This window comes from Urocampus carinirostris, chromosome 16, assembly GCF_059441175.1.
Source record: "Urocampus carinirostris isolate Australia breed hairy pipefish chromosome 16, RoL_Ucar_1.0, whole genome shotgun sequence".
NCBI classification, from domain to species: Eukaryota; Metazoa; Chordata; class Actinopteri; order Syngnathiformes; family Syngnathidae; genus Urocampus; species Urocampus carinirostris.
This window is the reverse complement of record NC_142364.1, coordinates 13,554,608-13,580,274: the sequence shown is the minus strand read 5'-3', so window position 1 is coordinate 13,580,274 and position 25,667 is coordinate 13,554,608. Positions and strand designations below refer to the sequence as shown.

The following is a 25,667-nucleotide window of genomic DNA, read 5'->3' as shown; positions in this document are numbered from 1 at the left end:
CCATTTAACACTCACGAACTTGAAATTAAAAGAATATTAAATATACATTAAATCTATTTTATAGAAAGGAGAACACTCGAAAGGGATTTCAAAATAATATATTCTCCAGACTTTAAGATGTAGCTTTAAAGCCTCCATTGGCCAGAAATTACAATGCACGGTCTAAAATTTGGTACGCCTAGAATACAATGGATAAATTTGGAGATATATAGCTATAATTAAATGATACTGCATACGGTAATTTTTCTGCCTTTGAGGAACACATAGAGTGGTCTTCATGTTACCTCTTGTGGTTAACATGATAATTGTCAGTTGCTGGGAGTCAAGTCAAGTCATGTTTATTTATGTGGCCCTTAATCACAAGAAGTCTCAAAGGACTGTACAGACTAAAGGTTACTGATTACATCATCCCTTGATTTGGAACCTACATGAGGGTAAGGGAAAAACTCACATAGAAATTCCTTACCCTCTGCAATAAATAGACTCTTATTTTTAAAGACATACAATGAAATCTGAACTTATTTTGAAACTATGTTGCTGCTACATGTTGTTGCACTTTTTGTCAGGACTAGAACGGAGACCGGACCCACTTGCGTTGCGTTTCTCACAAGTTTTATTGGAAGAAAGAGAAAGGGTCACGCCCACGATCCAGTGATTGCTGGACGCAAGAAGCAGGTCGCTCTGAACGCGGAAGTGGATCTTCCGTGCCGAGTGATGGCGGTGTCGCGAACGAAAAAACAGGTCAGTAGGGACAGGAGAGCAAAAACGAAAGGTCGAAAGCCGGGACGGGAGAGTAGACGTGGTCAGGATCAAAAACTGGTCGAAGCCGGGGGACAGACAGGAGCAAAAAACAGATGGTAGTCAGTGTCGAAAAAGTCTTGCATAGTGTTAACTGAGGTTCGCAGATGGACTGACAAAAGGGGACAGATCGGAGTGGGTTTGAATAGGGACAGGGAGCCACTCAGAGTCCGAGGCAGTTGGCGCCAAAGGAGGGGGCACAGGTAATTCATATCGGTAATCATGACACTTTTGGTCTTATGCACTGATAATATAAGCCATTCTCCAAGCACTAGCTTCTAAATATTTTTCGCTAATTTATCCTGACATTCTTTTGATCTTATTTTCATCTTTAGTTATTTTTTTGTTGCAATTAATGTTTTATAAATGGCAATGAAGACAATCCCAATTCTAAAGAAACTTTCTAGGAAACAAAACAGAAATGCAGAACATTGACAGCAGTTCAGACACCAACTTTCAAAATGTGTTGTCGCTTTTAATGATAATTGTATGTAAGTATTAAACGTAATGTACTGTGATGACTTGAATGAATATTTTTGTTTATCGTAGCATTTTGTACAAAATTATTTACTCTTGTTTGAATTGTTTTAAATGATGCAACAAACGCTAACTGTTCTGCCTTTGAGAAACATATACAACTAACCCTAACCCCTTGTGGTTAACATGATAATTGTTTGTTGCTAAAATTAATTTCAGTGGTGAAACAACATCTCTTAATATTAATTTATGTTTTATAAGATTATTTTTTTACATTTAAATGTATTTATTTATTTTGTATGCAACCTAAGCTCTTATTATAGTTTTAAATCAATGCTCCTGATAGCCCAGTACGTCTTATTTATGAAAACTATATCACACAAGACTATTTTCTGGGGGTGCGCTTTATAATCGGGTGCACCTTATAGTGCGTAAAATACAGTAGTCAAAGTGTCCTTGGGCAAGACACTGAATCCTAATGCCCTCAATAAGCAGGTGGGCACCTTGCATGGCTGACTGCCTCTTGGTGTGTGAGTATGTGTGTGAATGGGTAAGTGTGAAGCGCTTTGGGAGGTCTTCATTGACTTGAGAAGCACTATATTAATGCAGACCATTTGCTATTTGTTTGAATTGTTTTTAAATGATGCAACAAACGCTAACTGTCCTGCCTTTGAGAAACATATATAATGGTCTTTGAGTGCCCTCTTGTGGTTAGCATAATAATTGTTTGTTGCTAAAATTAATTTCAGTGGTGAAACCACATCTCTTAATATTAATTTATGTTTTATAATATTATTTTTTTACATACAAATGTATTTATTTATATTGTATGCAACCTCCATTAGGTGATATTATTCGCAAGTATAATATCAGTTTCCACTGCTACACAGATGACACTGCTAACTATATCTTCCGTTGGGGGAATCTGCCACACTAAATTGTGGAAATTTGGAGGCCTGCCTCACTGAGATAAAAGAGTGGATGTCACTCAATTTCTTGCGTCTTAACTCTGAAAAGACCGAAATGTTAGTTATTGGTCCATCTAAATGCCGCGACTTATTCTCAAAAACTGCTGTGAACATTGACAAATGTCACATCACACAGAGTGACTCAGTTAAAAATTTAGGTGTCATATTTGACCCCGATCTGTCCTTTCAAACACATGTGAAGAAAATTACTAAAACCGCTTTCTTCCATCTTCGTAACATTGCTAAAATTCGTCATATACTGTCTCAGTGGGATGCGGAGATTATAATTCACGCGTTTGTTACCTCCCGTCTCGATTACTGTAATGCACTACTCTCCGGTCTCCCGAAGTCCAGAATCAAGTCTTCAGCTGGTACAAAATGCCGCAGCGAGGCTTTTAACTAGGACAAAAAAGTCCGATCACATCACGCCGATTTTGGCTAACCTGCATTGGCTCCCTGTTAGCCTAAGATGTGATTTCAAGGTTCTCTTAGTATTATACAAAATCATACATGGACTTGCTCCCTCATATCTTTCAGATCTGATTTCCCCTTATGTTCCGATCCCAAGCCTTCGATCTGAGAGCGCCGGTCTTCTGGTGATCCCAAGAGCCAAGAAGTATTTCGCTGGTTCGAGAGCGTTCTCCATCCGGGCACCGGTGCTGTGGAATGCTCTTCCTCCTGAGATCTGATCTGCAACCTCAGTGGAAATGTTTAAATCCAAGCTTAAGACGCACTTCTACGCTATAGCATATGAATAACCAATACTTTTCGTGGACAATATCTCTGTATTATTTGTGATTGCAACATCCTTTGCTGTCTGGTAATCCTGAAAGGGGGATACCACAAGTGCGGTCCCTTCTCAAGGTTTCTTTATTTTCCTCATGTTGATTTTTTTTTGAGTTTTTCCTTGCCCTCATGTTGGTTTCAGATCAGGGGATGGTGTAATAATAGTCTGAAAAAAATAGTCTGTGTAATAACCTGTGAAGCCCTTTGAGACTCTTTGTGATTAAGAGCAATACAAATAAAAATGACTTGACTTAACCTAAACTCTCATTATAGTTTTAATTCAATGTGCCTGATAGCCCAGTACGTCTTATTTATGAAAACTATATCACACAAGACTATTTTCTGGGTGTGTGCTTTATACTCTGGTGCGCCTTATAGTGCGTTTTTATTTATTATTACAACAGGAATTTTATTATTCAATGGTATCATATATCAGTGTATGGTATCAGGATTAATGAAAGCTCGAGATTTTGGTATCAGTGTCATCTTCGTACCCACTTTGTTTACAATTAAAAACTAATTTTAATTGGTATCATGTTCAAGTGCCTGAAAATAAAAGTTTTCATCATCCGCCCAAACTTAAATTATATTTCAAGTTGTATTCAAGCTTGTTGAATTCGTCTTTTGATCTAAGTTCTTTGGACACGAAATAGCAACAACAAAAATGAGATTTCATAAGGGGTGGAGGGAGGATTTTGTAGCCTTATTTGATAGGGGTCCTTTCGGCTGTAGCCGGGCAGCAATTGCCCGCCCGCCAGTCGAAGGTGGCCGCTATACCTCGACTCAAACGGCCGGTGCTAGGGCTCTGAAGACGGCCTCTTGCAGCACCACCACCGCCGCTGCGTACCTCAAATACGCTCTCTTCCATTTTGCGCTATCATAAACCGGTAAGTTTTCAATTCGTCTTTGCTGTTTTCTCAAGTGTTTTGAAGCTGGCGTAGTAACCGATGCTCGAGGCGTGAATACAAAGGCTTCCCTAGCCGGAGAAAATGCCGGGGCTGCGGCAGCCGGGAGGCCCCGCTCCCGCCTTTCTGCTCGCCGCCCACCGCATCTTATGTCGCCTCTCACTACCGGACAAGCTCCACATCTTACAACCGAATCATTTTTCTTCCGAATTATCTTTTAACCATGCGTTTTGTCACCGGTTGATAATTGAAATCCGTGCCGGTAGCTCTGCGACATCTCTTTGCGCCCCTACGCCGAGCAAGAGAACTCTCGACACCGCTAGAGTGAGACGAGAAGAGCGGGGGTTGCTCCGTGGCAAAACCTCCCGTGTGCGGCATGTTAAGTATCGTAAACGCTTTGTAAACGTATTTTATGGTGCTCCTTCTCAGATTTGTATGAAATATTGCAAGATTCAGTTCGGTTTTATTTGTCTTTTCTCCGATAACTCGCGCGGCTCTCGAGACGATATGTTGCCGCTTGGCGCAGTTGATTTCCGGCCGCCTCTGCAGGCTTTAGCCGGTCATGGTAATGGCCCAAACTCGGGCCCACGTTATCTCCGTTTTTTCTTGAAATACTCACTAACAAGCAAGAAGGGAATTTATATTATGTGGGTTTTTGTGTGTGTTTGTGTTTTTCTGGTGGAATGGATGTGGTATGAGTAGTCAGATCAGGGATTGAGGTGCCCCCTTCGTCTCGGTGCTGGCTGGATAAAACACGCCGACTTCCATGTTAGCATCCGCTGCATATCGTTTGGGTCATGTAATGGAGGACATTTAGCTCTACGTAAATTCTGTTTTAAATATGTACGTAAATTGCTATTATTTACTTTTTTTTTCAAATGCAGCATTCAAATTCTGATGTTGGCAGGTGCTTTTGCATTATTGTCTCCAGTTTCGATAATAATAATTATTGTATTTCTGTCGTCTAATAATGTTCTTAGTACATTTACAACAGCAAACTAATTAACAATATTTCTGCCAGGTTGCAGCATGACTCGTAGAAGTCAATCCCGTTATTGAAGACACAAAATAAGATTTTAGAAATTAATTTAGTACTAGAAAATGAATTGGTGTCAGTGTTTTGAAACAAAGCAATGGAATTTAAAGGGATTTCAAAACTCTAAGTTACAGTAGCACATGTTCAACTACACATCTACAACACAACATCTTTTTAGAATTAGATTTGTCTTTATTGTCGTCAATAAGAACTCTACAGTCCTTGTATGTCCGGTGCCAGAGTTTGGTCCACATTGCCAACAGTAAGTTAGATTTGTTTCCAGTGGGATTTGGACTCCGCCAAGGCTACCCTTTGTCATCGATTCCCTTCTTAACTTTTATGGGAAAATTTTCTTGGCACCGTCTTGGCGGGAAAGAGGTCCAGTTTTGAAAGCCTCAGCTTTGCATCCCGGGATCTTCAGGTCTCTCAGGAGGGGTTCTCAGCCGGGTTGAAGATCAGCACCTCCAAGTCCGAGACCATAGCTCCTTCTGGGTTGGGGATGAGATCCTACCCCAAGTGAAGGAATTCCAGTATTTCAGGGTCTTGCTCACGAGTGAGGGTGGGATGGACCGGAGATCTACAGACTGATCGGTGCAGCGTCTGCCGTCATGCTGACCCTGTACCGATACGTTGTGGTGAAGGAGCTAAGCCGAAAGGCAAAGCTCTCGATTTACAGGTCGATCTATGTTTCTACTGTCACCTATTGTCTTGAACTGTGGGTCATGACTAAAAGAACATGATACTAGCAGCTGAAATAAGTTTTCTCTACAGGGCTCTCCCTTTGAGATAAAGTGATAACCTCGGTCATCTGGGAGGGACTCAGTGTAGAGATGTTGCTCCTCCGCTCTGAGAGGAGCCAGTTGATGTGGCTCAGTATCTGATAAGGATGCCTCCTGGAAGTCTCCCTCGGGAGATGTTCCGGGCATGTCTCACCGGCAGGAGGCCCCTGGGGCGACCCAGGCTGGAAAGATTTCATCTCTATGTCGGCCTGGGAATGCCTTGGGACCCCTTCAGATGAGCTGGATAAACTGACTAGGGATAAGGAGGTCTGGGCTTCCCTGCTGAGGCTGCTACCTACCGCGACCCGACCCCGGACAAGCGGAAGAAATTGAATGGATAGTCATTGATAACAATCGAGTGAACATTGTTTACAACAAGATTAGACATTGTACTCCAGGTTAAACACCTAACAAAGACTTGAAAAAGAATACGATGAAAATAATCTTAGGATAAAATGCCTGTCAAAATTGTTCCCCTTAATGATTGCAATTCCCCTTATCAAGCGATAATAAACTTAACAAACACAAATTGTCACCTATTTACTCAGAGCAAGACAGACTTTGTAGAATAAAAATGATTTGTGTTAATGTTACTTACCAAATAAACAACACAACAAATTATTTCAGAATATTTCATAGTTTTTTTCCCTACTTGCAGTAAACATTTGCTAGTGTACTGCAACAATATAAGCAATCTACGATGTTGTTGTATTCTACAAGTGACCGAGACATTCCGGGTTAGAGCCAATATGGGCAAGACGAGATTGGTCGAATAAAAAACGAGTTTGTATTTTTGTTTTTTGAACACTGTCCTAAATTGTAAGTGCATGTGAACAATAGAGAAGTGAAAAATACAACTGAAACTGAAAAATACTGCAATAACATTAAGCAGCAACAAAATTCTGAATAAGTCGATAAATAAGATATGAATATCATTTTTTTAGGGCAATATATGTATATATTTTCAGACTTGTGCGCTTGTTTTGGGGGGGTCATGGCTTTCGGGAAGAAAATTTATTTGAGCCTGTTTGAGTCAAAACACTAATTGGATCTAAATGAAAAAACATGAATATGATGAGATGCAGTATAGGTTGAAACACAAACTGAAAGTAAGAGAACAGGTTCTAACTGAACCCAGAGAAAAAAGTTGACACAGGGAACATACTCTCGCATGGATAAACCTACACAATGTTGCAACACCAACTGGAAAAAATAAACACGAAAGCAAGACGACATAAGAAACATTCCCACACGTTACAGTTCAACAATGAGAAAGCAAGACGGAGAAACCATGAAATATAATGCCGACACACTTACTAGATGTAACTGAACAAGAACAAATGGTAAATGGATTGCATTTCTTTAGTGCTTTTCAAGTAATTGAAGCCCTCCCAAAGTGCTTTACAATGTATTTCACACTAAGGCTGCAACAAAATAACTGATAAAATCAATGATTGGAAGCTTTAGCTACGGATCAGTTCATTGATTTGTTGTGTCGTGCGTTTTATATCCACATGTTGATAGAACAATATCAGTAATGCCATGACAAGACCATAAAATACCAAATCCATCAGACGAAAGCCATGATAGCGATGAACAATCGGGAGAGACGTAGCGACTGGTAAGAAAAAAGGTTCAAAAAGGAAAATAATCGGATTGAGGTACGGAAACTGTGAAAGCCCTAAGATCCCAAGAGCTCTTTGTTATGAGATATTGATGAGACCTCAAAGACTCGTTCCATGGAAAGTGACAGAACTAGATTTTTTTTTTGTTTCTTTTAATTGACTGTTGACTGTTGTCTCAAAGGATTATTTATTATTTACATCCTTAAAATTTTTGCATCTGAAGATCATATATTCATAATTTTTTTAAATTGTTTTTCAGTTTAGATGCAACAGATCAGAAAACTCATAGCCCGGGTCGGTCCATGGATCAGAGTCACGAATTGGATCCTTTTTTGGAATCTGCAAAATAAATGACTTTAAAGGCAAGAACAATAACAAATACAATCAAGGAAAAAATGGTTATAAAATATGCTTATTTATTTCCAAATTTCTTTTATTTGGTTGCAGAATGAAAGTTAAAAAATATATCTTTAGACAACTTTTATGGGAATAAACTTGGAGCACTTTGGTCAAGATAAATCCAATGACTGTTTTAGACCTAATTTGATGAACTTTAGATGGGTTAAAATAACTAATTTTAGACTTGTCTAAAACGAGTTTGGCCAGATTCAGCCCCAAATCCCCAAATTCAAAAGGTTGTGGCCCGAGTGATAAAGGTAAAAAATAATGTCTCTGTGGCTTGGCACTGTTCCAGTCTGGGCAGAGAGCTGACGATAATTTTCTGGGCTGTGTTTATGTGCCTCTGTAAGGTTCTTCTGTTTGCTCCCTTTCACCCAGCATCTACTATTGTGATGGAGTATGCAGGTCAGAGGTTGAGTACACAAAGCTCATGTTAACACATTTTAAGCTTGTTCCTCATGAAATGTCTGTCCTCGTGTTGCTTTTTACGAGGAGTCTAATTAAACACAGCCAAATCATAAGTGTTTTACCAAGAATGAAATGAGCACTGCATATACGAGAATTCTTGCCAAATATTTGCTCTACTATTTTCTTCTCATTTGCTTTTTCTTTTTGTTTCCCCTCCCAGAATTAAGAATGTGACACCAGAAGGAGGCAGCTGCACTCCCAATGGTCCACAATCTCACATCACTCGGGTAGAATGTACTTGAACGCGCCCAGTGTTGCAGCGCCTCGGACAGATTGGAGAGCATGCGGACCACTCGAAGTCTATAGCATTTCCGCCTGCCTCAATGACTCTGATAATGATTTGTCAACCAAGGCTTCTTCTATCACAAATAACGTCCAGATGATCATTGAGAGCCTAAGGAGCAGTCAGTCCTCACTCGAGATGAGCGACGAGTTGGAGGGAAATATGCTTCAGAGACAGGAGGGGCCTCCTCAGGCTTGTAAGTCAATGGTGGGTTCCCTTGTGGCGGCCAAGTGTAAAACCAAAAAACGTGTTACTTTCAAAGAACAGAGCAGTGATAGTGATGACTCAGTGGACAAAGGAATTGAGGAGGCCATACTTGAATACCTGAAGGAGAAAAATGGCCATGAATGTAAGGCAGAACCTTTTATTCAGTCATCTCGGCAAACCACTCCTGAAATCGAGTCTGAAAGCCAGGCCTTTTCTATAACGAGAAGCCACTTTCCCAAAAGTGCCATTCAAATGACACCAGCAACTGCGCCAGTCAAAAAGTACATTAAACACAAAGCCTCTCTTCACGAGGCCGCAGGCAGAAACTCCGAGATGGCGCGCATCATGCTGCAGGATCAGACAACCAACTTCATAAAGCAAAACAGTATCGTCTGTAATATCAAAGCGGAAGACCTTTCCAACAGCTCCAGCAGTGACGATGGCATTGAGGAGGCCATCCAACTGTACCAACTTGAGCAGCAGACCAATCAGAACACTTTCAAACAGCTTGCCTCAATGAAAGAATCCAACTCGTCTAGTGATGATGGCATTGAGGAGGCCATTCGCAGCTATCAGCGTGAACAGCTCAGAGATAAGAGTGTCCCTAAACCACAAGACAAACTGCTGCCCAAGGCCTTTGGCCTTGACTTTGCTAAAAGACGGAAACTAAAAAAGAAAAAGACCCGACCAGATAAGGAGACAAAATCATTGCAACCTCCAACTTATTTCACTGACTCCATCAATGCCAATCAGAGAAATAAAAGCAATGGTTTGCTTTCGTTCAAGGTGGAAAGCCTCCATGGTCCGCCTACCTTGTCCCTCCCGAAAGCCAATACCACAGCTGAGCTGATGTGCGCCGAAGCAATACTGGACATCTCCAAAACCGTCATGCCAGGGAGCTTCACGTCCCATCTGGATGTTGGCCCGACTGGCTGTGCCCTGCTTGGAGCTGCACCACAATCCACAACTCCGGAGCAGGACGACAGCAGCTCTGTCGACAGCGAAGAGGGGATCGAGCAAGAGATTATGAAATTTCTCGAGCAGAAAGCACAGATGCTCAAAATTCCACCTGGAGAACCCCCAACAATGACTACGCCACATGAAGTGACTGAAGAGAAACCCCCCAGGTTGTCCTTATCAAAAAGGCGGAAATGCAAAGACAACTTTGGATCCAGTATGTGCATGGTAGATCAACCTACCAAACATGTGGCATTAAAGAGGTCGCTAAGCGGAGACAAAAGCAGCTCGCTAGACAGCGATGAGGATCTCGACACGGCCATCAAAGCCCTCCTCAAGACAAAAAAAAAGTCTAAGATGACAAGGTCTGCACGAGATTCCAGGAAGCATTCAGTGGCGGAAGGGCAACCAACTCGAGCTGACTCTAAAAAGTCAATTAAGCATTCTTCACCCCCAGTTTCTAAAAAGGCCCACAAAAGGAAGGGCGACTCGAAGGACACAGTCAGGCCAACAAAGAAAAGACCTCTACCAAACCCGCCTCTCAGTAAGAGACCACCAAATAATTACATTTTGCCCTCAACTTCTCAGCATATTGAAGGGGAAAGCAGCTCAGGAGACAGTGATGATGGTATTGAACAGGAGATCCAAAATTTCCTTGCCAAGAAGGCTGAGAAGGTTTCTGAAAAAACTGACAATTCCAAGGCGCCCGAGAACGGCACTGTTGCCGAGGACTTTGCCTCGTCGCAACATGACATCATACAGGAAAACCAGCCTGCTGAAACTCCAACTCGAAGTATTAGTCCTTCAGGTCAAACTCACGAAAAAATGGTGCCCATGACAGAGGTTGGTCCGACGCTGTCCTGCAGCTTCAGAAACTCGTCCTGGTCTTCTCAACCTGGACAGTTTGCCCTGCCGAAACACGACATCAAACACAAAGATCAGCAGGCTGAAAATTCCCAGGCAAAGTGTAAGTCCTTGGGATCAAACTCACAACAAATCGGTGCCCATGACAGCAAACAGCCTTGGGTTGGTCTGACGTGGTCCTGCAGCCCCAGAAGTTCACCTTGGTCGGCTCAAACAGGCGAGCTCGCTCTGCTGCAACACAAAATAAAACCAGAATGTCAGCAGGCTGAAATATCAAGTCAAAGCATAAGTCCTTTGGGTCCAAGTCAAAATCGATCTGTGCCTGTGAGACCGAGCAGCCCTGCAGGTGGTCTGATGGGGTCTTGCAGCCGCAGAAATTGGCCTTGGTCTGCTGGAAATGGACAGCCACCCCCGCCGCAACACAAAATCAGACAGGAAGATCAGCAGGCTGAAATTCCAAGTCAAAGCATAAGTTCTTCAGGCCCAGCTCAAAACCGAGCCATGCACACGACACCGGACAGCCCTGTGTATCATGCGGTTGATCTGACGTGGTCCTGCAGCTCCAGAAGTTCGTCTTGGTCTGCTCAAGCTGGAAACCTCTCTTTGTCGCAACGTAATGTGAAATATGAAAATCAGCGGGCTGAAATTTCAAATCCAAGCATAAATCCTTTGAGTCCAAATCACAATCAGCCTGTGTCACCAGACTGCCCTGTGTTACCTAAGGTTTGCAATCCCAGGATTTCGCCGTGGTCTGCTCAAACAGAGCAAAATCCTGCCACACCTGAAAGGGCTGAGGTCGCTCAAAGCGAAAAGGTCCCGGCTTTGGACCAGTCCACTAAGTGGCGCCAGAGTTTTGGGCTCCCCACTACAAATTTTAGCCGAACGCCCTTTCATATAAGCTCGTCCAAAATGCAAACTGGTCTGTCGCCAGCGTCTTTGTGTCAAGAGGGAAACGGCAAGCTCAAGACTCCCACCTCAGGCCCTTTCTGGTCCTCTGCAAAACCTTTGTGGTCGACAGACAAAACCGCCAAGGCACAGGCAGCTAGCCCGCTTTCTAAACCTTTCTCTGATGTGCTCCCTGGAGGGCAGCGTCAGGGTGCGGCCAGCACAGTTCATGTGCCGAGAGACAAGAGCATTTTTGTTGAGCTCGAGTCTGGTCGGACCAACCACGTCCAGGTGCAGAGCCATGAGAGAAACGCCGGGGCTGGCGAGGGCCAAGCTGGTGGAGACGTTTGCCCCGAGGGAGCCCAGGACGAGTTTATAGATGAGTCAGAGGCTGAGAGTCCAGGGAAGAAAAAGAGCACTTTGTAAGTATCCCTTCAGCCGACCCACGTCCCGCCCGGTGTGGCCATCCGTGTTGCTTTTTTGGATTATTACGTTTTCCCGTCTGGGACTTTAGGAAATGTGCCGACGATAACTGTGTTTTGTGCCATGAGATTACCAAAAAGCAATATTGCCACATTTTGGCATGCAGAACAAAAAAAAGTCACAGATTTTCAAGATGAAAAACCACATGAATTAGATTATGTATGATTTGAATTATGACTGTGTCCTATTGCTTCATAAGACTCAATTTAGAATTTATTTGGAGGATGACGTGACCTTTTATTCCACACAATTTAATGCAGTTTCATGAGAAATCTGTTTTGTTTGCGTGAAAGATGGTACAAACCGAAAACTGTTAAAAAAAACAAAAAAACATAACAAGAGCTGCTCTTAACAGTCTACTCCCCCAACATTACCAGCATTTTTGCACAGGTCTAGTGGTGTTTTTACTCAAAGGTTGTTTTTTTTTTCCTCAATGACGTTTATTCAATAATTGTCGTTAGATTTTTTTAGTCATTGTTCATAATGGTAAAACAATGGCAGGTTGTGCGCTCTTTTCCTAAGAATCATAACAGCGCCACCCATCATGTTTTATTAAATCTGACCTCAACGAAATTTGATTCTCTACATTTCCAGTCAAAACACCATTCTATGTTATTGCACCGTAGACTATTGTACTTTTTCTTGACTGCTTTTTTTGAGAAATACGGGAATATCGTGCCAATATCATATGGAGAATGATAGGAGGACTTAACAATACTATTTATATATGTCAAGACTGTGCACTCGGTCCTCTAATTGATCACTTGTCCCTAATCGCTAAATATAGTTGAGTTACCTACAGCATTTTCAAGTGCACGGTCTATTATGTGGCCACAACTTGTCATTGGCTGTTTTTGTCGCTTTGAGAAATTAATAACCAGTCGTCGATTCATAATTTGTTGATGTGGCTAAAGTATTTATTAAAAACGTTTTGTCTGTTTTTAGCCAAGTGCATAGCTATGAAATGACTGTTTGAATGGTCAATCCATCAACCGTTTTCTCATCAGACTTTTTAACTGCAAAACTATGTCTGTGCAACAATGTAAACTGTCTTTTTGAGAAATCGCTCGGAGCAATTGGGAGAATTTTGTAATTTGTTTATTCCATTCTTACTTTTTGCAATTGACTCTTCTATTAAGCTTTATGACATGACTGTGTTTATTGTCTTCACCCATTTAGTATTTCTCACAGATGGAGACTAGATTAACCAATTTCATGCCATTTTTACTCATCTTTCACACTGACTCACAGCTCCATTTTGGTAACCAACTAGACCTGAATATTCAAGTGTTAATGTCATGCGAAATATCCATTGCGTGACATATCTGATGTACTTAACGCATTTGTTTGCCAATAATTGTCAATTGCAGTAATATTTACAAACATATTCTCCTTTTCCTTGTGGCCTGGTTTGGTCTCCTCCAAGACATGATTAATCAATTCACTTGTCAGTTCCTCGCAAAAGGACTACAATTTTTTCGCAGTCCTTGTTTTTCTTTGTAGCCCACTGCAAAGAATCTCGTGCGATTATCAGTTCGTGCTTTGTTTCGGTCTTTCTTTGTGGCATGATGGAAATTCACTCCTTTTTTCCCCCTAACTTTCTGTCCTGACTTCTGAACTCCATTCGTTTAAGTCGTCTCTAGGTTTCTCTATTATGTTCATCCCAGTGAAAAAAGATGCTATTTATTTTTGTTTATTGAAAAAAACTGAACATGCTGTGCATTGCCAGTCTTGTAAATATTTTGTATGAACTATTCACCTATTTTCTTTTTCTTTTTGCCGTGTCTTTTATCTGTGTAATAAAGAGTGCAATCCAAGCAACAAGTTGGGTTTCTTTTCCTATTTTATGCATTCATGGCGATTATGCTGTGTTTTATTTTCTTTGACGGTTCTGGGATGGGACAGGATAGGTGAGTTTGACAAGATGTGACTCCACCACAGGGTTGGGTAGGGTTACTTTAACTGGATTACTTTCAATTACTTTTGGATTACTCCAATACCAAATATGCTAATAAAAGAAACTAAATATGAATAAAATTATAACTCACAACACGTATTAAGCTTTCCTGGCTTTGATCTCTTTGATCTCCGGCAAAATTAACATCAAATGCGACAGAAACATAATGAAAATAAATCCAAACAGCTTGCCAACATCATTTTTGCCGTTCCATGTATTCCGTTACTCCCCAAGCCTGCACAAAATTTAGTCATTTTATTCATACTTAGTTTCTTTTGTCTTTTATTAGCATATTTGGTATTGGAGTAATCCGAAAGTAATTAGAAGTAATCCAGTTAAAGTAACCCTACCCAACCCTGCTCGCCCATGCAGGTCCTTGTCCACCGCCATCGACCCCGGCATCGACATAAGGCCGTGCATCGCTCTTTCTACAGAGGAGCGCAGAAGCATGTTCTACAGAAGATACCAAAAGGAGGTATCCTCTTTTGGAAGGTTGTCTCATCCTATGCACAATGGCAGTTCGACTTATTTTTCCTTCTTTGTGGTTGTTCAAGTTATCTGACTTTTCTGTTTGCTGACATTGCAACAAATTTACCACCTAAAAGCAAATCCAGCGTAATTTTCTCTCCATTTGTACTGCTTTAGATTACACAATGATTTGAAAAACATTCTGGAAAAATCACAAATCATTCCCTAGTTCCCCCCCAGAAATCTACAACAAATCTAAATCTAAAATAGTCTAGAACTGTGTTGTAATATGCCACACAGTCACAGCGCAGCTTTCATTCACTGCGCTCTACAGAGCACACTGGACTATAAGGCGCACAAAATTAAAACAGGGCTAGAGTTGCATAAAAATAATTTTAATTTCAATGTATTTCATAGAACATGTTAAAATGACATCTGGTTTAATCACTAAAATTCATTTTAGTAAAAATGTTAACCACAATAAAGCTTTCAAAGACCACTCTGTTTCTTAAAGGCAGAACAGTTACCATATTATTTAACGACCATTCAAACAAGAGTACGTAATTTTATCTAAAATGTTACCGTCAAAAATTGTGTTCAAGTAATCCCAAAGAGTTCCATAATTACTGATAATTAATGTCCAAGGCAACAACAAAAGAGAATTGGTAAAGTTTGCTGAGCAGTCATTGAAGTTCTGCGCTTCTTTGGTTTCCCCTTAATAACAAAAAAATGTTAACCACAGGAAAACACTCAAAAGACCCCTGTTTCTCAAAGGCAGAACAGTTACCATATTCATCATCAGCTGCACCGCTTATCCTTAGTGGGGATGCTGGAGCCCATCCCAGCAATCATCGGGCAGTGGGCAGGGCACACCCTGGACTGGTTGCCAGCCAATCGCAGGGCACACGGGGACTGACAACTCACTCGCTCAGTCACACCCAAGGACAATTTGGACCGGCCAATTCACCAGAAATTACCATATTCATTGTCATTTAATTGTAACTGCCTTTCCAATGTTATCACTGGATCACAAGGCGCATTTTAAAATTTCTGGCTCATTTAGAGATTTTAGGTGCGACATGTAGTATGGAAAACACTACTTTTTGGAAAGGGTAGGAATTGGGATTTTCTCTTGCCAATGCACCTGATGTTCTTATTTTAAAAAGTGATTTGTTTGCAGACAAACGAGATGGTAAATGTCAAAAGAAAGCTTCAATTTCTTCCCGTTAACAGGTATTGTGTGGCTGTTGTCAACGTTCGATTGGTTTAAAACTCATCATCTCGTCTTGTTACAGGAGGAATGACGAAAACCGTATACGCCGTACCCGCTAAATTCATCGTTGGCAAAAAGTTGGGTTCATCTACAATGTTGCACATTTTCTATGTTAGATAGTTGAATGCTCAGCACTTCTCCATGTTTGTTTTATTTCGCCTCTGTTGAGTTGATGATGTGACCTTCACATCGCTTTTTGACTGCAGATTGTTGTTTTTATACGTTGCCTTTAAACTGTACCAGCGGTCTCTTGTTACTATAAATGTTCCTGTTTTAAGGACATGGTGGAGTTTTGTTTTTATTGATAATTTTCATCTTGAAATGAGGTCACCTACCTTTTTTTAATTCGAGAGTATTTTTTTTTTGTCACTGATTAAGGCGAAGAGCTACCAGTTTGTTTTCAGGGTTTGTACTGGTGCTTGAAATCCTTGAAAATGCTTGATTTTTAATGTTATGTTATCAAAGTTTAAAAGTGCTTGTCAATGCTGGAACATGTTTCTCCAGCCTGACTCGATAACCAACGCATCAAATAAAGTAAAATAACACAAGTCTGCTTAAAAATGACGCAGACTCTAGTTCAACACATAATCTGAAGATTTGGCTTTATTTTTCTCTACAGTCTAACGTCATCTAGTGCTTTTTGTAAGAAAAATAAGAACACCACAGACCCCCAAAAAAACCAGCAAACTCTAATTAAATTCGGCACAGACAGTTTTATTTTCTATGCCAGGTTCACTGAATGATAGCAACTGGTTTAATGTTTTCCCTAGGATTTATCACATTTTTGGATTATTTTTTCTTACAAGCTGCACACAGTGACCTGAGATAAAAGGGTTATGTATTGATTCACATTGGATTTCTTTGAATGGTACTGGAGAAATTAAAATAATACCTATAATGTCCTTTAAAACGCTCTTTAATATGGCCCTGCAAAATTCTAGTCATGTTTATTTGTATAGCCCTTATTCACAGGACATCTCGAATGGCTCTACAGCTGATCTAACCATCCCCCGATCTGAAACCTTACAAGGACAAGGAAAAGCTAAAAAAAAAACTCAGCATGAGGACAATTATTTTAATAATAAGCAATCTATAAATATTAGATATGAATAAATATATTGTACATAAAAACGTTTTATATATGTATATATACTCGAAGGGAGCTGAAATGATAGTCTGCCTTCAATGGCGTCAGAACCCTGTATAATGCATTCCTACAATGTTATTACCTGGTTGTAAAATAAGTACCGTTAAAATAAACTCAGTCAACCACCGAAACATCTTTTTTATTTAATGGTGCTGTGTGATTAACTAATATGGATTGTATTATGATTTTTTTAAACATTTTTGGAAGAATTAATCATGTATTCAAAGGCCCGTGTGTTGATTACTCATGTAAGAAATCAAATTTCCTAGAAAATCCCTGTGACCAGTCACTGGTGAGCTTTTTTTCAGACTATGTCCAGGTGACCCACGAGCTATATTGCGAAATGGAATGACTAAATATTACATTTAATTACTTAGCATTTGTGTCACTTTTATTATTGTCATTACGCTAGTATTTAAGACCAAACATTTTAAATCAACGAAAACATAAAAGTGAAAATAAAGATCGTTATAAAGTAGATCATGTGAAATTAAATAATAGAAGAAACTGTTTACAGTATTACCACAATACTGCATATGTGGGACTAACACCTGTCAGTGGCAGTAGTGAGTCAATGTTTAGCATTTTTTCCTAAAAGAAGAAGACGGCATAAGCATTAGCGCTGACCTTCTGTGCTAAAAGCAAGCATGGCTACTCGTACAATAACAAGAGGTACTGTAATGTCTCCAAATATTTTAAATTATTACTGCTTTCAGTAATGTATATTTGCAAAAGTTTGCTTGAACGTGAGACGGTCCTAAATTTGTACTGACACACTAGGTAGACAGCGTTATTCGCGACGTAACGCTGTCATTTTTAAAGGAGGTTGTCACTGAAACCAATAGTTGGGTGCTAAAATGTTGTTTTTTTTTCAGGTCTATGGGGACTAAGACGTTATCAGTATTTCAATTATTCCACTGCAACTTCTATTAAATCTCCACCACTGCAGAAAGACCAAGTCTTAGGTAAGCTAATGTTGCTAACTTCATGTATTGTAATCCCTTGCTATTCCTCTGTCTCAATGAACCACAGGTTGAAAAATACTCCGCGAGCCATTATCCCCGATCTTATAATGCTTCAAGATTGTGACGCTAAATTGCTTTTTTTTTGTTTAGCCTGGCGAATGTTATTGCCTTAATGTCCATTCCAAAGTAAACTAGACATGTGCAGCGATCCATTATCCCTAGTCGCTGCAAATCAGATCACATTTCTATCCGACCTGGTGGCAGTTTTACGCAGTTCTGTCCACTTAATAGTCAACTGCACTATTGCAGCCGTGATCTATCACCCAGTCGCATAGTGCACTGTCGTCAAGGCTAGTGGTTCATTTTAGCCATTGCTGTATTTCCTCTTCAAATTAATTCTACTCATGCGGCCGCAGTTCATTATCCCCAATCACATTTTGCTGTGAGCAGGTGCCACTAAAGAACTTGTTTTTTGGGCCTGGCGGCTTTTTTTGCCATTATGTCCATCAAGTGAACTAGACTTCCAGCCGTGATCCATTATCCCTGATTGCACATAGGTGCGAGTTAGTATCTGTAGAGCACATTTGTATCTTGCCTGGTGGTACTTTTTCGCTGTTCTGGACACTAAAAAGTGAACTGCACTCTTGTAGCCGTGTTTCATCATACACAATCGCGGGGACTGCATAGTGCACTTAGATCGGGCCGAAGTAGGTCTTTTTTTCCATTCCTGTATCCGATCTTGTATTGCTGAAATTGGGTGCTGCTAGAGAACATTTCTGTCGAGCCTGGCAGCTTTTTTTGCCATTTGGTGCACCAAAAAGTGAGCTGTACTTATGCGGCCTCATGTCCCATTATCCCCAATCCCGGGGACTGGCATAAGGCACTTTTGTCAGAAGCAGCCCCAACTAACATAAAATCCATGGTTATGGCCGTGATCAATTGTCCCCAGTCAACTATTTCTGAGAACAGGGACCAGTAGAACGCTTATTATTTTTATTTTTTTATGTATTCATTTTGTTCCGACTGAAGCCCACCTAACATAAAGTGTGCCATTTTTTTCCTACAATCCATTATCCCAAGTCGACTATTTCTGAAAGAGGAAATCAAAAAAGCACATTTCTGTCATGGGTGTCTTTTTTTAGTTTGTTTTTGTTCTTTCCGCTTAAAATGAGCATGGTCCATTATCCCCATTTGAAAAGTGCTGCAAGCATAGGCCATGCTAAATTGTGGGTTGGAGGGCGACTTTGCCGATTTTCACATATTTCGAGGGGGTTGTGTGGTTCTGGTCCCAATACACATGATAAACAAGGGATTACAGTATTTATTTTTTAAGAGTTGCGGGAGACGCTGGGAAAAATTATAAAAGTTGTCTGTGGTGTCTTATTGCAGAAGAAATTACGAGACTTCCTTTGGAGAAGCCGGACTATTTCCGTGTGTCTGAACTTTTCACTATTAAAAACTTGTTTGATGCTAGAGTGCACATTGGCCACAAAAAAGGATGCAGACACAGGTAAGCAAACAATTTTCAAAAAATAAAAACATTGTTGACTGCAAACCACTACTTATTTTCTATTACTGGTGCAGAACAGGGGATTCTGACTGTTTAATTAAAACAAAGCATCGCTAAGGCCTGCTGCGCATCATGATGTGATTTAAATTCTGCTCAGTGCTCTGAATGTTAAAGTGAAGAAATTAAATGAAAGACGGGTAAACGGTAGGAGTAACTATGATTCCGTTTGGTAGCTAAATGATTCATCCTATACTTAATAACGTACTTAAATGGATGAATGATGTATGATCATCTGGAAAATGCCAAATAAAGAAAAGTAACAAATTGGGCAGCAATTAAGACGCTTGCTTGCAAACTGTGGTGCCAGCTATAAAGCGATACTATATTCAATATGAATTAAATTGGCATTAGCAAATCTACTAGTGTGCCATAAGCATTCTCAAAACAAAATTAATTGTACTGTAATGACTAAAATTTAGAAGCCTGATTTGATTTTTTAATGTACTCATAGCAATACTTGGTCTCCTCCCCATCACTTTGTCATGTGCGCTAAGATCATGCGAGTACATAAAAAATATTTTTGTCCTATTTCTTCTTAATTTTACTCAATCCAGTACTTTGTTTAGTTTTGACATTATTTCTAAATGTGAATATGTTAATGCCAATTTAATTAATATAGTTTTCTGCGCTAGTTAAGATTAGAGGCAAGATCGGGCCTAAAAAATCTAGCCCGGCCCGACCCAGCCCGCAAGTATTGAAACCCAACCCAAACCCGACTAATTAACTTGATTGACAGGACCGCACCCAAAGCAAACCCATTTTGCTTACAACCATTCGACTTACGTAAAACGGTAGATACGAACATTTTCTTCGGAATGTCGAAAAATATCCGAACATTGCTGTTAGATTTTATATTGTGTGCACCTTTTTCCGAGTAGAGGACATTACTATAGTGCTTCTTTCCGCCGAGTGGCGCTGTAAGAGGTCACCCAGCATCCACCCCAAAGAAGAAATCCTCTTCCTAGTTCGTGTGTAAACATACTACTGTATACTGTCTCTCCAGCACGCTAAGATCTTTGACATTATTACTGTTTAATATCTCGTGCAACCATTCAACATGGTTGGTGTAAAGTGTAAGGAAGACGTGAGCTGTTTCTCTTGAAAAGATAGTGGAATAAGGAAGCTTTATGCGGTTGAGAAAATGGTCGGAACACTTTTTTTCGGCCACTTTTTACCACGGAGCAGGAAGGCGCCTAACTGTTGAAGCTCATCTTCCAAAAGTAAGTTAAACTTGACTTTTTAAAAAAATCTTAGACCATATTATTTTTATGAAATGTTTTTTTTTTTTTTTTGTACAAAACTACAGGTTACTTATACAAGCCTTGAACATACTTCTATAAACCTTAAACATACAAAATATAGCACTGAAGCACCTTAAGAACAAATTCAACTTACCAACGATCGTCCGGAACTTGTTGGTAAGTAGGGCAGTGCCTGTATAAGTAGGGCAGTGCCTGTATACTGAGCAAGGTTTCAGGGACATTCTCCTTGGATCTATCGTGCCCACCCGCTGCGCTAAAAACTGACTGTTGCTGCTGGGTGCGGGTATGCACCGCATGGATTCCACTTACTTGGCAAGCTTCGGGTATATGCAGGAGTTTATTCTCCTGTGTGTATTTAAAAAAGCATGAGAGCAAAAAAAAACCCCTGCAGCAAGAGAAAAACCCAAACTAATGATAGACATTTCAGGCCCGACCCTAATTTCGATTTGGGTTAAGGTTGGGGTGTAAGATCTCACCTCTAATACAGTTTGACCGCTGCGGATACAATCCGCAAACGAGAGTGTCTTAATCGCGGCACATTGTTACTTTTCTGTTCTGGGCATTTCCCCGTGTTTTATTTCTTTTTTTATGTAGTAAATGTAAAACGTGAAGTTCTTTTTTATCACTGTGTTAGCATGCGTTTTAAAATCTGGTGCGGCTTCGGAATACTCAAACGGCAGTTCTGTTTTTTTATTTGAAATAAATTCACAACCACGCATTTCAGGCTCATGATCCCATACCTGTACGGGTGCCGCTTGGACCAAGACATCTTCGACTTGGATCAGACAGCCGAGCACCTGCGTTTGGCCCTCAACTTCACGGCCCACATAGCGTACCGCGGAGGCGTGATCCTCTTCGTCAACCGCCGTCGCCAATTCAGTCACCTGATCGAGAGCACGGCCAAAGAGTGCGGCGAATACGCTCACACGCGCTATTGGCAAGGCGGACTGCTGACCAACGCCCACATCCAGTACGGCACTGGCGTCCGGCTGCCGGACCTCCTGATCTTCCTGAATACGCTCAACAACGTATTCCAATCGCACGTGGCCCTGCGGGACGCCGCCAAGATGAATATCCCCACGGTTGGTGTCGTAGACTCCAACTGCAACCCCAGTCTGATCATGTATCCGGTGCCGGGCAACGACGACACCCCCGTCGCCTTGGAGCTCTACTGCCGCCTTTTTAAAATGGCCATTCGGCGCGGTAAGGACAAGAGGAAGCAGGTGGAACTGCTCTACGGGCTGGTGGCACCTAACTCACCTGACCCGTGAAGCCCTCAATTCTTCAATAAAAAGACATTCATCTTTCATGTGTTTATTTTCTTTGTATGTAAGCTGTTTATAAATTCTATAAATTCCTCTGTGGTTTACAAGGGTTCTTGAAATAAATGGTTAATCCATCCATCTATTATCTGCACCGCTTATCCTCAGTAGGGTCGTGGGGGTGCTGGAGCCCATCCCAGCTATCTTCGGGCAGTGGGCAGAGGACACCCTGAACTGGTTGCCAGCCAATCGCTGGCACACAGGGACAGGCGATTCGCACGCTCATTCACACTTAGGGACAATTTGGACCGGCCAATTAACCTGATATGCATGTTTTTGGAATGTGGGAGGAAACCGGAGTGCCCGGAGAAAGCCCACCCAAGCACGGGGAGAACATGCAAACTCCACACAGGAGGTTCGATCTCATGACCTTAAAACTGTGCCGCACACGCGCTAATCACTGCCCTGCCGTGCTGCCCTAAATGGTTAATTTCACTGCATTTATATAGTTCTTTAACATTTTACCTATTCACACACACACACCCCGATAGCAGTCAGCCATTCAAGGCAACTGCCTGCATATCAGACATTAGGGGTTTAGTGTCTTGCCCAAGGACACTTAACTCGGAAGATCCGGGAATCAAACCTGCGACTTCTTTGGGCCTAAGATGACCGCTTTCCCCCCGAGCGATTGCTTGAATTTTAATGTTGCGTTGAATTTTAGGCGAAGAGCTTGTAAATGCTTGAAATTGTTGCCATGTTTTTCAACAAGTCTGCTTAAAAATGACACCAAAACTGCTCTTTGGTGGCTTCGCTTTGCCATTGTACTTATGGGGATACATTTGCCTCAAAACCAAATACACGATTGATTCAAGATCTAAAAATCATGATTTTTTTATTCACATATTTTATTTGGAAATTGTATCTATATATTTAAAAAATATATATATATATACTAACCTGATTTTTTTTAAATGAAAAAACAAGTCATATGTATTCTTAGTAGATATCCATGGAAACTAACATTGACATTGCATTTGAAACATTCTATTTAGGTGCATCAATATGAACATTTTGGGCGGCGGATACAGTAAGTCATCAAATTTAGTCAAACTACTTTTTTTTTCTTGATACCTTTACATCAAGTATGCCCCAAGTCTGGCCCAGGGGGCAGTTACGGCCCGTGATTAAAATTTTACTGGCCCGCGGCCTCTGTCATGAAATGAAAAATATGGCTCGCCAATAAAGATAAATTTGTACCCCAAAAAAATCACCAGATGATGGCAGTGGCCCCTTTGCCACCTTGCCCTTTGCTTTCTGTGTGAATTTTAGCCTTTTATATATATATATATATATATATATATATATATATATAAATTTATATTTAAGCTAAAATTTAAATTATATATTTTATATATCTCATCTCATTTGCTGCACCGCTTATCCTCAGTAGGGTCGCGGGGGTGCTGGAGCCCATCTGAGCAATCATTGGGCAGTATATATAAATTTTATATATATATATATATATATATATATATATATATACATATACTGGACTGTCTCAGAAAATTAGAATATTGTGATAAAGTTCTTTATTTTCTGTAATGCAATTAAAAAAACAAAAATGTCATACATTCTGGATTCATTACACATCAACTGAACTATTTCAAGCCTTTTATTATTTTAATATTGCTGAATTTGGCTTACAGCTTAAGAAAACTCAAAAATCCTATCTCAAAATATTAGAATATCATGAAAAAGTATACAAGTAGGCTATTCAACTAATCACCTGAATCATCTAATTAACTCGAAACACCTTGCGAGGGTTTCCTGAGCCTTAAAAACACTCAGCTTGGTTCAGTAAACTAAATCACTGCTGATCTGACTGCTGTCCAGAGGACCATCATTGATACCCTCCATCAGGAGGGTAAGACACAAAAAGAAATTTCTCAAAGAGCAGGCTGTTCACAGAGTGCAGTTTCAAAGCATATCCACAAAAAGTCTGTTGGAAGGGAAAAATGTGGCCGGAAACGCTGCACAACCAAGAGAGATGACCGCAGCCTTAACAAAATTGTGAAGAAGAGCCGCTTCCAGAATTTCAAAGACAGTGGGCTGAAGCTGGAGTCCAGGTATCAAAAGCCACAGTTCACAGACGTGTCCGGGAAATGGGCTACAATAGCCGTATTCGCATGGTCAAGCCACTTCTGAACTCAAGACAACGGAAGAAGCGTCTGACTTGGGCTATGGAGAAGAAGCACTGGACAGTTGCAGAGTGGTCCAAAGTCCTCTTTTCAGACGAAAGCAAGTTTTACATTTCATTTGGAAGTCAAGGCGCCAGAGTCTAGAGAAAGGCTGGAGAAGAGCAAAATCCAAGTTGCCTGAAATCCAGTGTGAAGTTCCCACAGTCAGCAATGGTTTGGGGAGCCATGTCAGCTGCTGGTGTTGGTCCACTGTGTTTCATCAAGTCCAGAGTAAATGCAACTGTGTACCAAGAGATATTAGAGCACTACATGCTTCCATCTGCTGAAAAGCTCCTATGGAGATGAGGATTTCATTTTCCAGCATGATCTGGCACCTGCCCACAGTGCCAAAACCACCAGTAGCTGGTGCACTGACCATGGCATCACTGTCCTTGATTGGCCTGCTAATTCCCCTGACCTGAACCCCATCGAGAATGTGTGGGGTATAGTTAAGAAGAAGATGAAAGACACCAGACCTACAAATGCAAATGAGCTGAAGGCCGCTATCGAAGCATCCTGGGCATCAATAACACCTCAGCAATGCCACAGGCTGATTGCCTCCATGCCACGCCGGATTGATGCAGTAATCCGTGCAAAAGGATTCCCAACCAAGTACTGAGTGCATCAATGGACATTTTCAAATGTTTGATTTAGTTTTGCTGTTATAAAATTATTTTTTTTACTTGGTCTGAGGAAGTATTCTAATATTTTGAGATAGGATTTTTGAGTTTTTTTCAGCTGTAAGCCAAAATCAGCAATATTCAAACAATAAAAGGCTTGAAATAGTTCAGTTGATGTGTAATGAATCCAGAATGTATGACATTTTTGTTTTTTTAATTGCATTACAGAAAATAAAGAACTTTATCACAATATTCTAATTTTCTGAGACAGTCCAGTATATGCTTTTAGCACTCGTTTTCGGTGGCGCGACAGAAAAAGACAAAAACAGGAAAAATTGCAACTTTCTATTTTACTATTCATTTTTTATTGTTCTCTCTTTTTATTTCAATATTAATTTTCATTTCTGTCTTTTTTTTCTTTGTCAGTTTTTCCTTTTTTCTTTCTTTTCTTTTAAGAAATAACAAGGTGCATTTCATTCTCTTTGAATCACCGTATTTTGTCTTCTTCCGTTGGGCTTTTAGCACTCGTTTTCGGTGGCACAACAGGTAAAAAGAAGAAACGGGAAAAAAAAGTTCTGTCTTTTTTCTTTTCACTTTTTTGTTTTTGTCTTCTTTATTTTTTACTTTTCTCTTGTCATTTTTCTTTGTCTTATTTGGGGTCATTTTTCCTTTTTTTCTTTCATTTTATCCTTTTTTCCTATTTCTTTTCAAAAATAATGAGGTGCATTTTACAGCTAAAATTAGTTCTAGTGGTGAAACCAGATGCCATAATGTTAATTTATGTTCCATGAATTACTTTAATTTAAATGTATTATTTAGCTCATAATGTAGTTTTAATTCCAGGTGCCTTATATTCCAGTGCGCCTTTCACATGAAAATATATAACAAACGACGATTTCTTTGGGCTGTGCGCCTTAAAATGTGGATTATACTAAAATCGTTGATATGACCCAATTTATAATGAAAACCAACACTTGGATATG

The 25,667-nt window shown here is 40.4% G+C and overlaps 2 protein-coding genes across 3 annotated transcripts; both read left to right on the top strand.

Moving 5' to 3' along the window:
• Positions 1 to 3,738: 3,738 nt before the first annotated feature.
• ppp1r26 (protein phosphatase 1, regulatory subunit 26) lies at positions 3,739 to 15,898 on the top strand. Of its 2 annotated transcripts, none has more exons than XM_088320051.1 (5): positions 3,739 to 3,916; positions 8,402 to 11,859; positions 14,250 to 14,352; positions 15,526 to 15,578; positions 15,641 to 15,898. In XM_088320051.1, exons 2-5 carry the CDS (start codon positions 8,474 to 8,476, stop codon positions 15,675 to 15,677), a joined length of 3,579 nt encoding a protein of 1,192 aa, XP_088176177.1. In that variant the 5' UTR covers positions 3,739 to 3,916; positions 8,402 to 8,473; the 3' UTR covers positions 15,678 to 15,898. The 2 variants fall into 2 exon arrangements, with proteins under 2 accessions (XP_088176177.1, XP_088176178.1); XM_088320052.1 differs by having other exon boundaries at positions 14,250 to 14,369.
• A 1,372-nt stretch (positions 15,899 to 17,270) lies between these two features.
• Positions 17,271 to 21,869, top strand: mrps2 (mitochondrial ribosomal protein S2). Its single transcript, XM_088320055.1, has 4 exons — positions 17,271 to 17,437; positions 17,641 to 17,730; positions 19,120 to 19,240; positions 21,287 to 21,869. The coding sequence occupies exons 1-4, from the start codon at positions 17,413 to 17,415 to the stop codon at positions 21,831 to 21,833; spliced, it is 783 nt and encodes a 260-aa protein (XP_088176181.1). The 5' UTR covers positions 17,271 to 17,412; the 3' UTR covers positions 21,834 to 21,869.
• The last annotated feature ends 3,798 nt before the right edge of the window (positions 21,870 to 25,667 follow it).

Coding starts and splice junctions, on each gene's coding strand:
- ppp1r26 (XM_088320051.1), top strand. CDS start 8,474: ATGTACTTGAACGCGCCCAGTGTTGCAGCGCCTCGGACAGATTGGAGA. Junction 11,860..14,249: donor GGGAAGAAAAAGAGCACTTT/GTAAGTATCCCT, acceptor TCGCCCATGCAG/GTCCTTGTCCACCGCCATCG. Junction 15,579..15,640: donor CAATTTCTTCCCGTTAACAG/GTATTGTGTGGC, acceptor GTCTTGTTACAG/GAGGAATGACGAAAACCGTA.
- mrps2 (XM_088320055.1), top strand. CDS start 17,413: ATGGCTACTCGTACAATAACAAGAG. Junction 17,438..17,640: donor TACTCGTACAATAACAAGAG/GTACTGTAATGT, acceptor TTTTTTTTTCAG/GTCTATGGGGACTAAGACGT. Junction 17,731..19,119: donor GCAGAAAGACCAAGTCTTAG/GTAAGCTAATGT, acceptor GTCTTATTGCAG/AAGAAATTACGAGACTTCCT.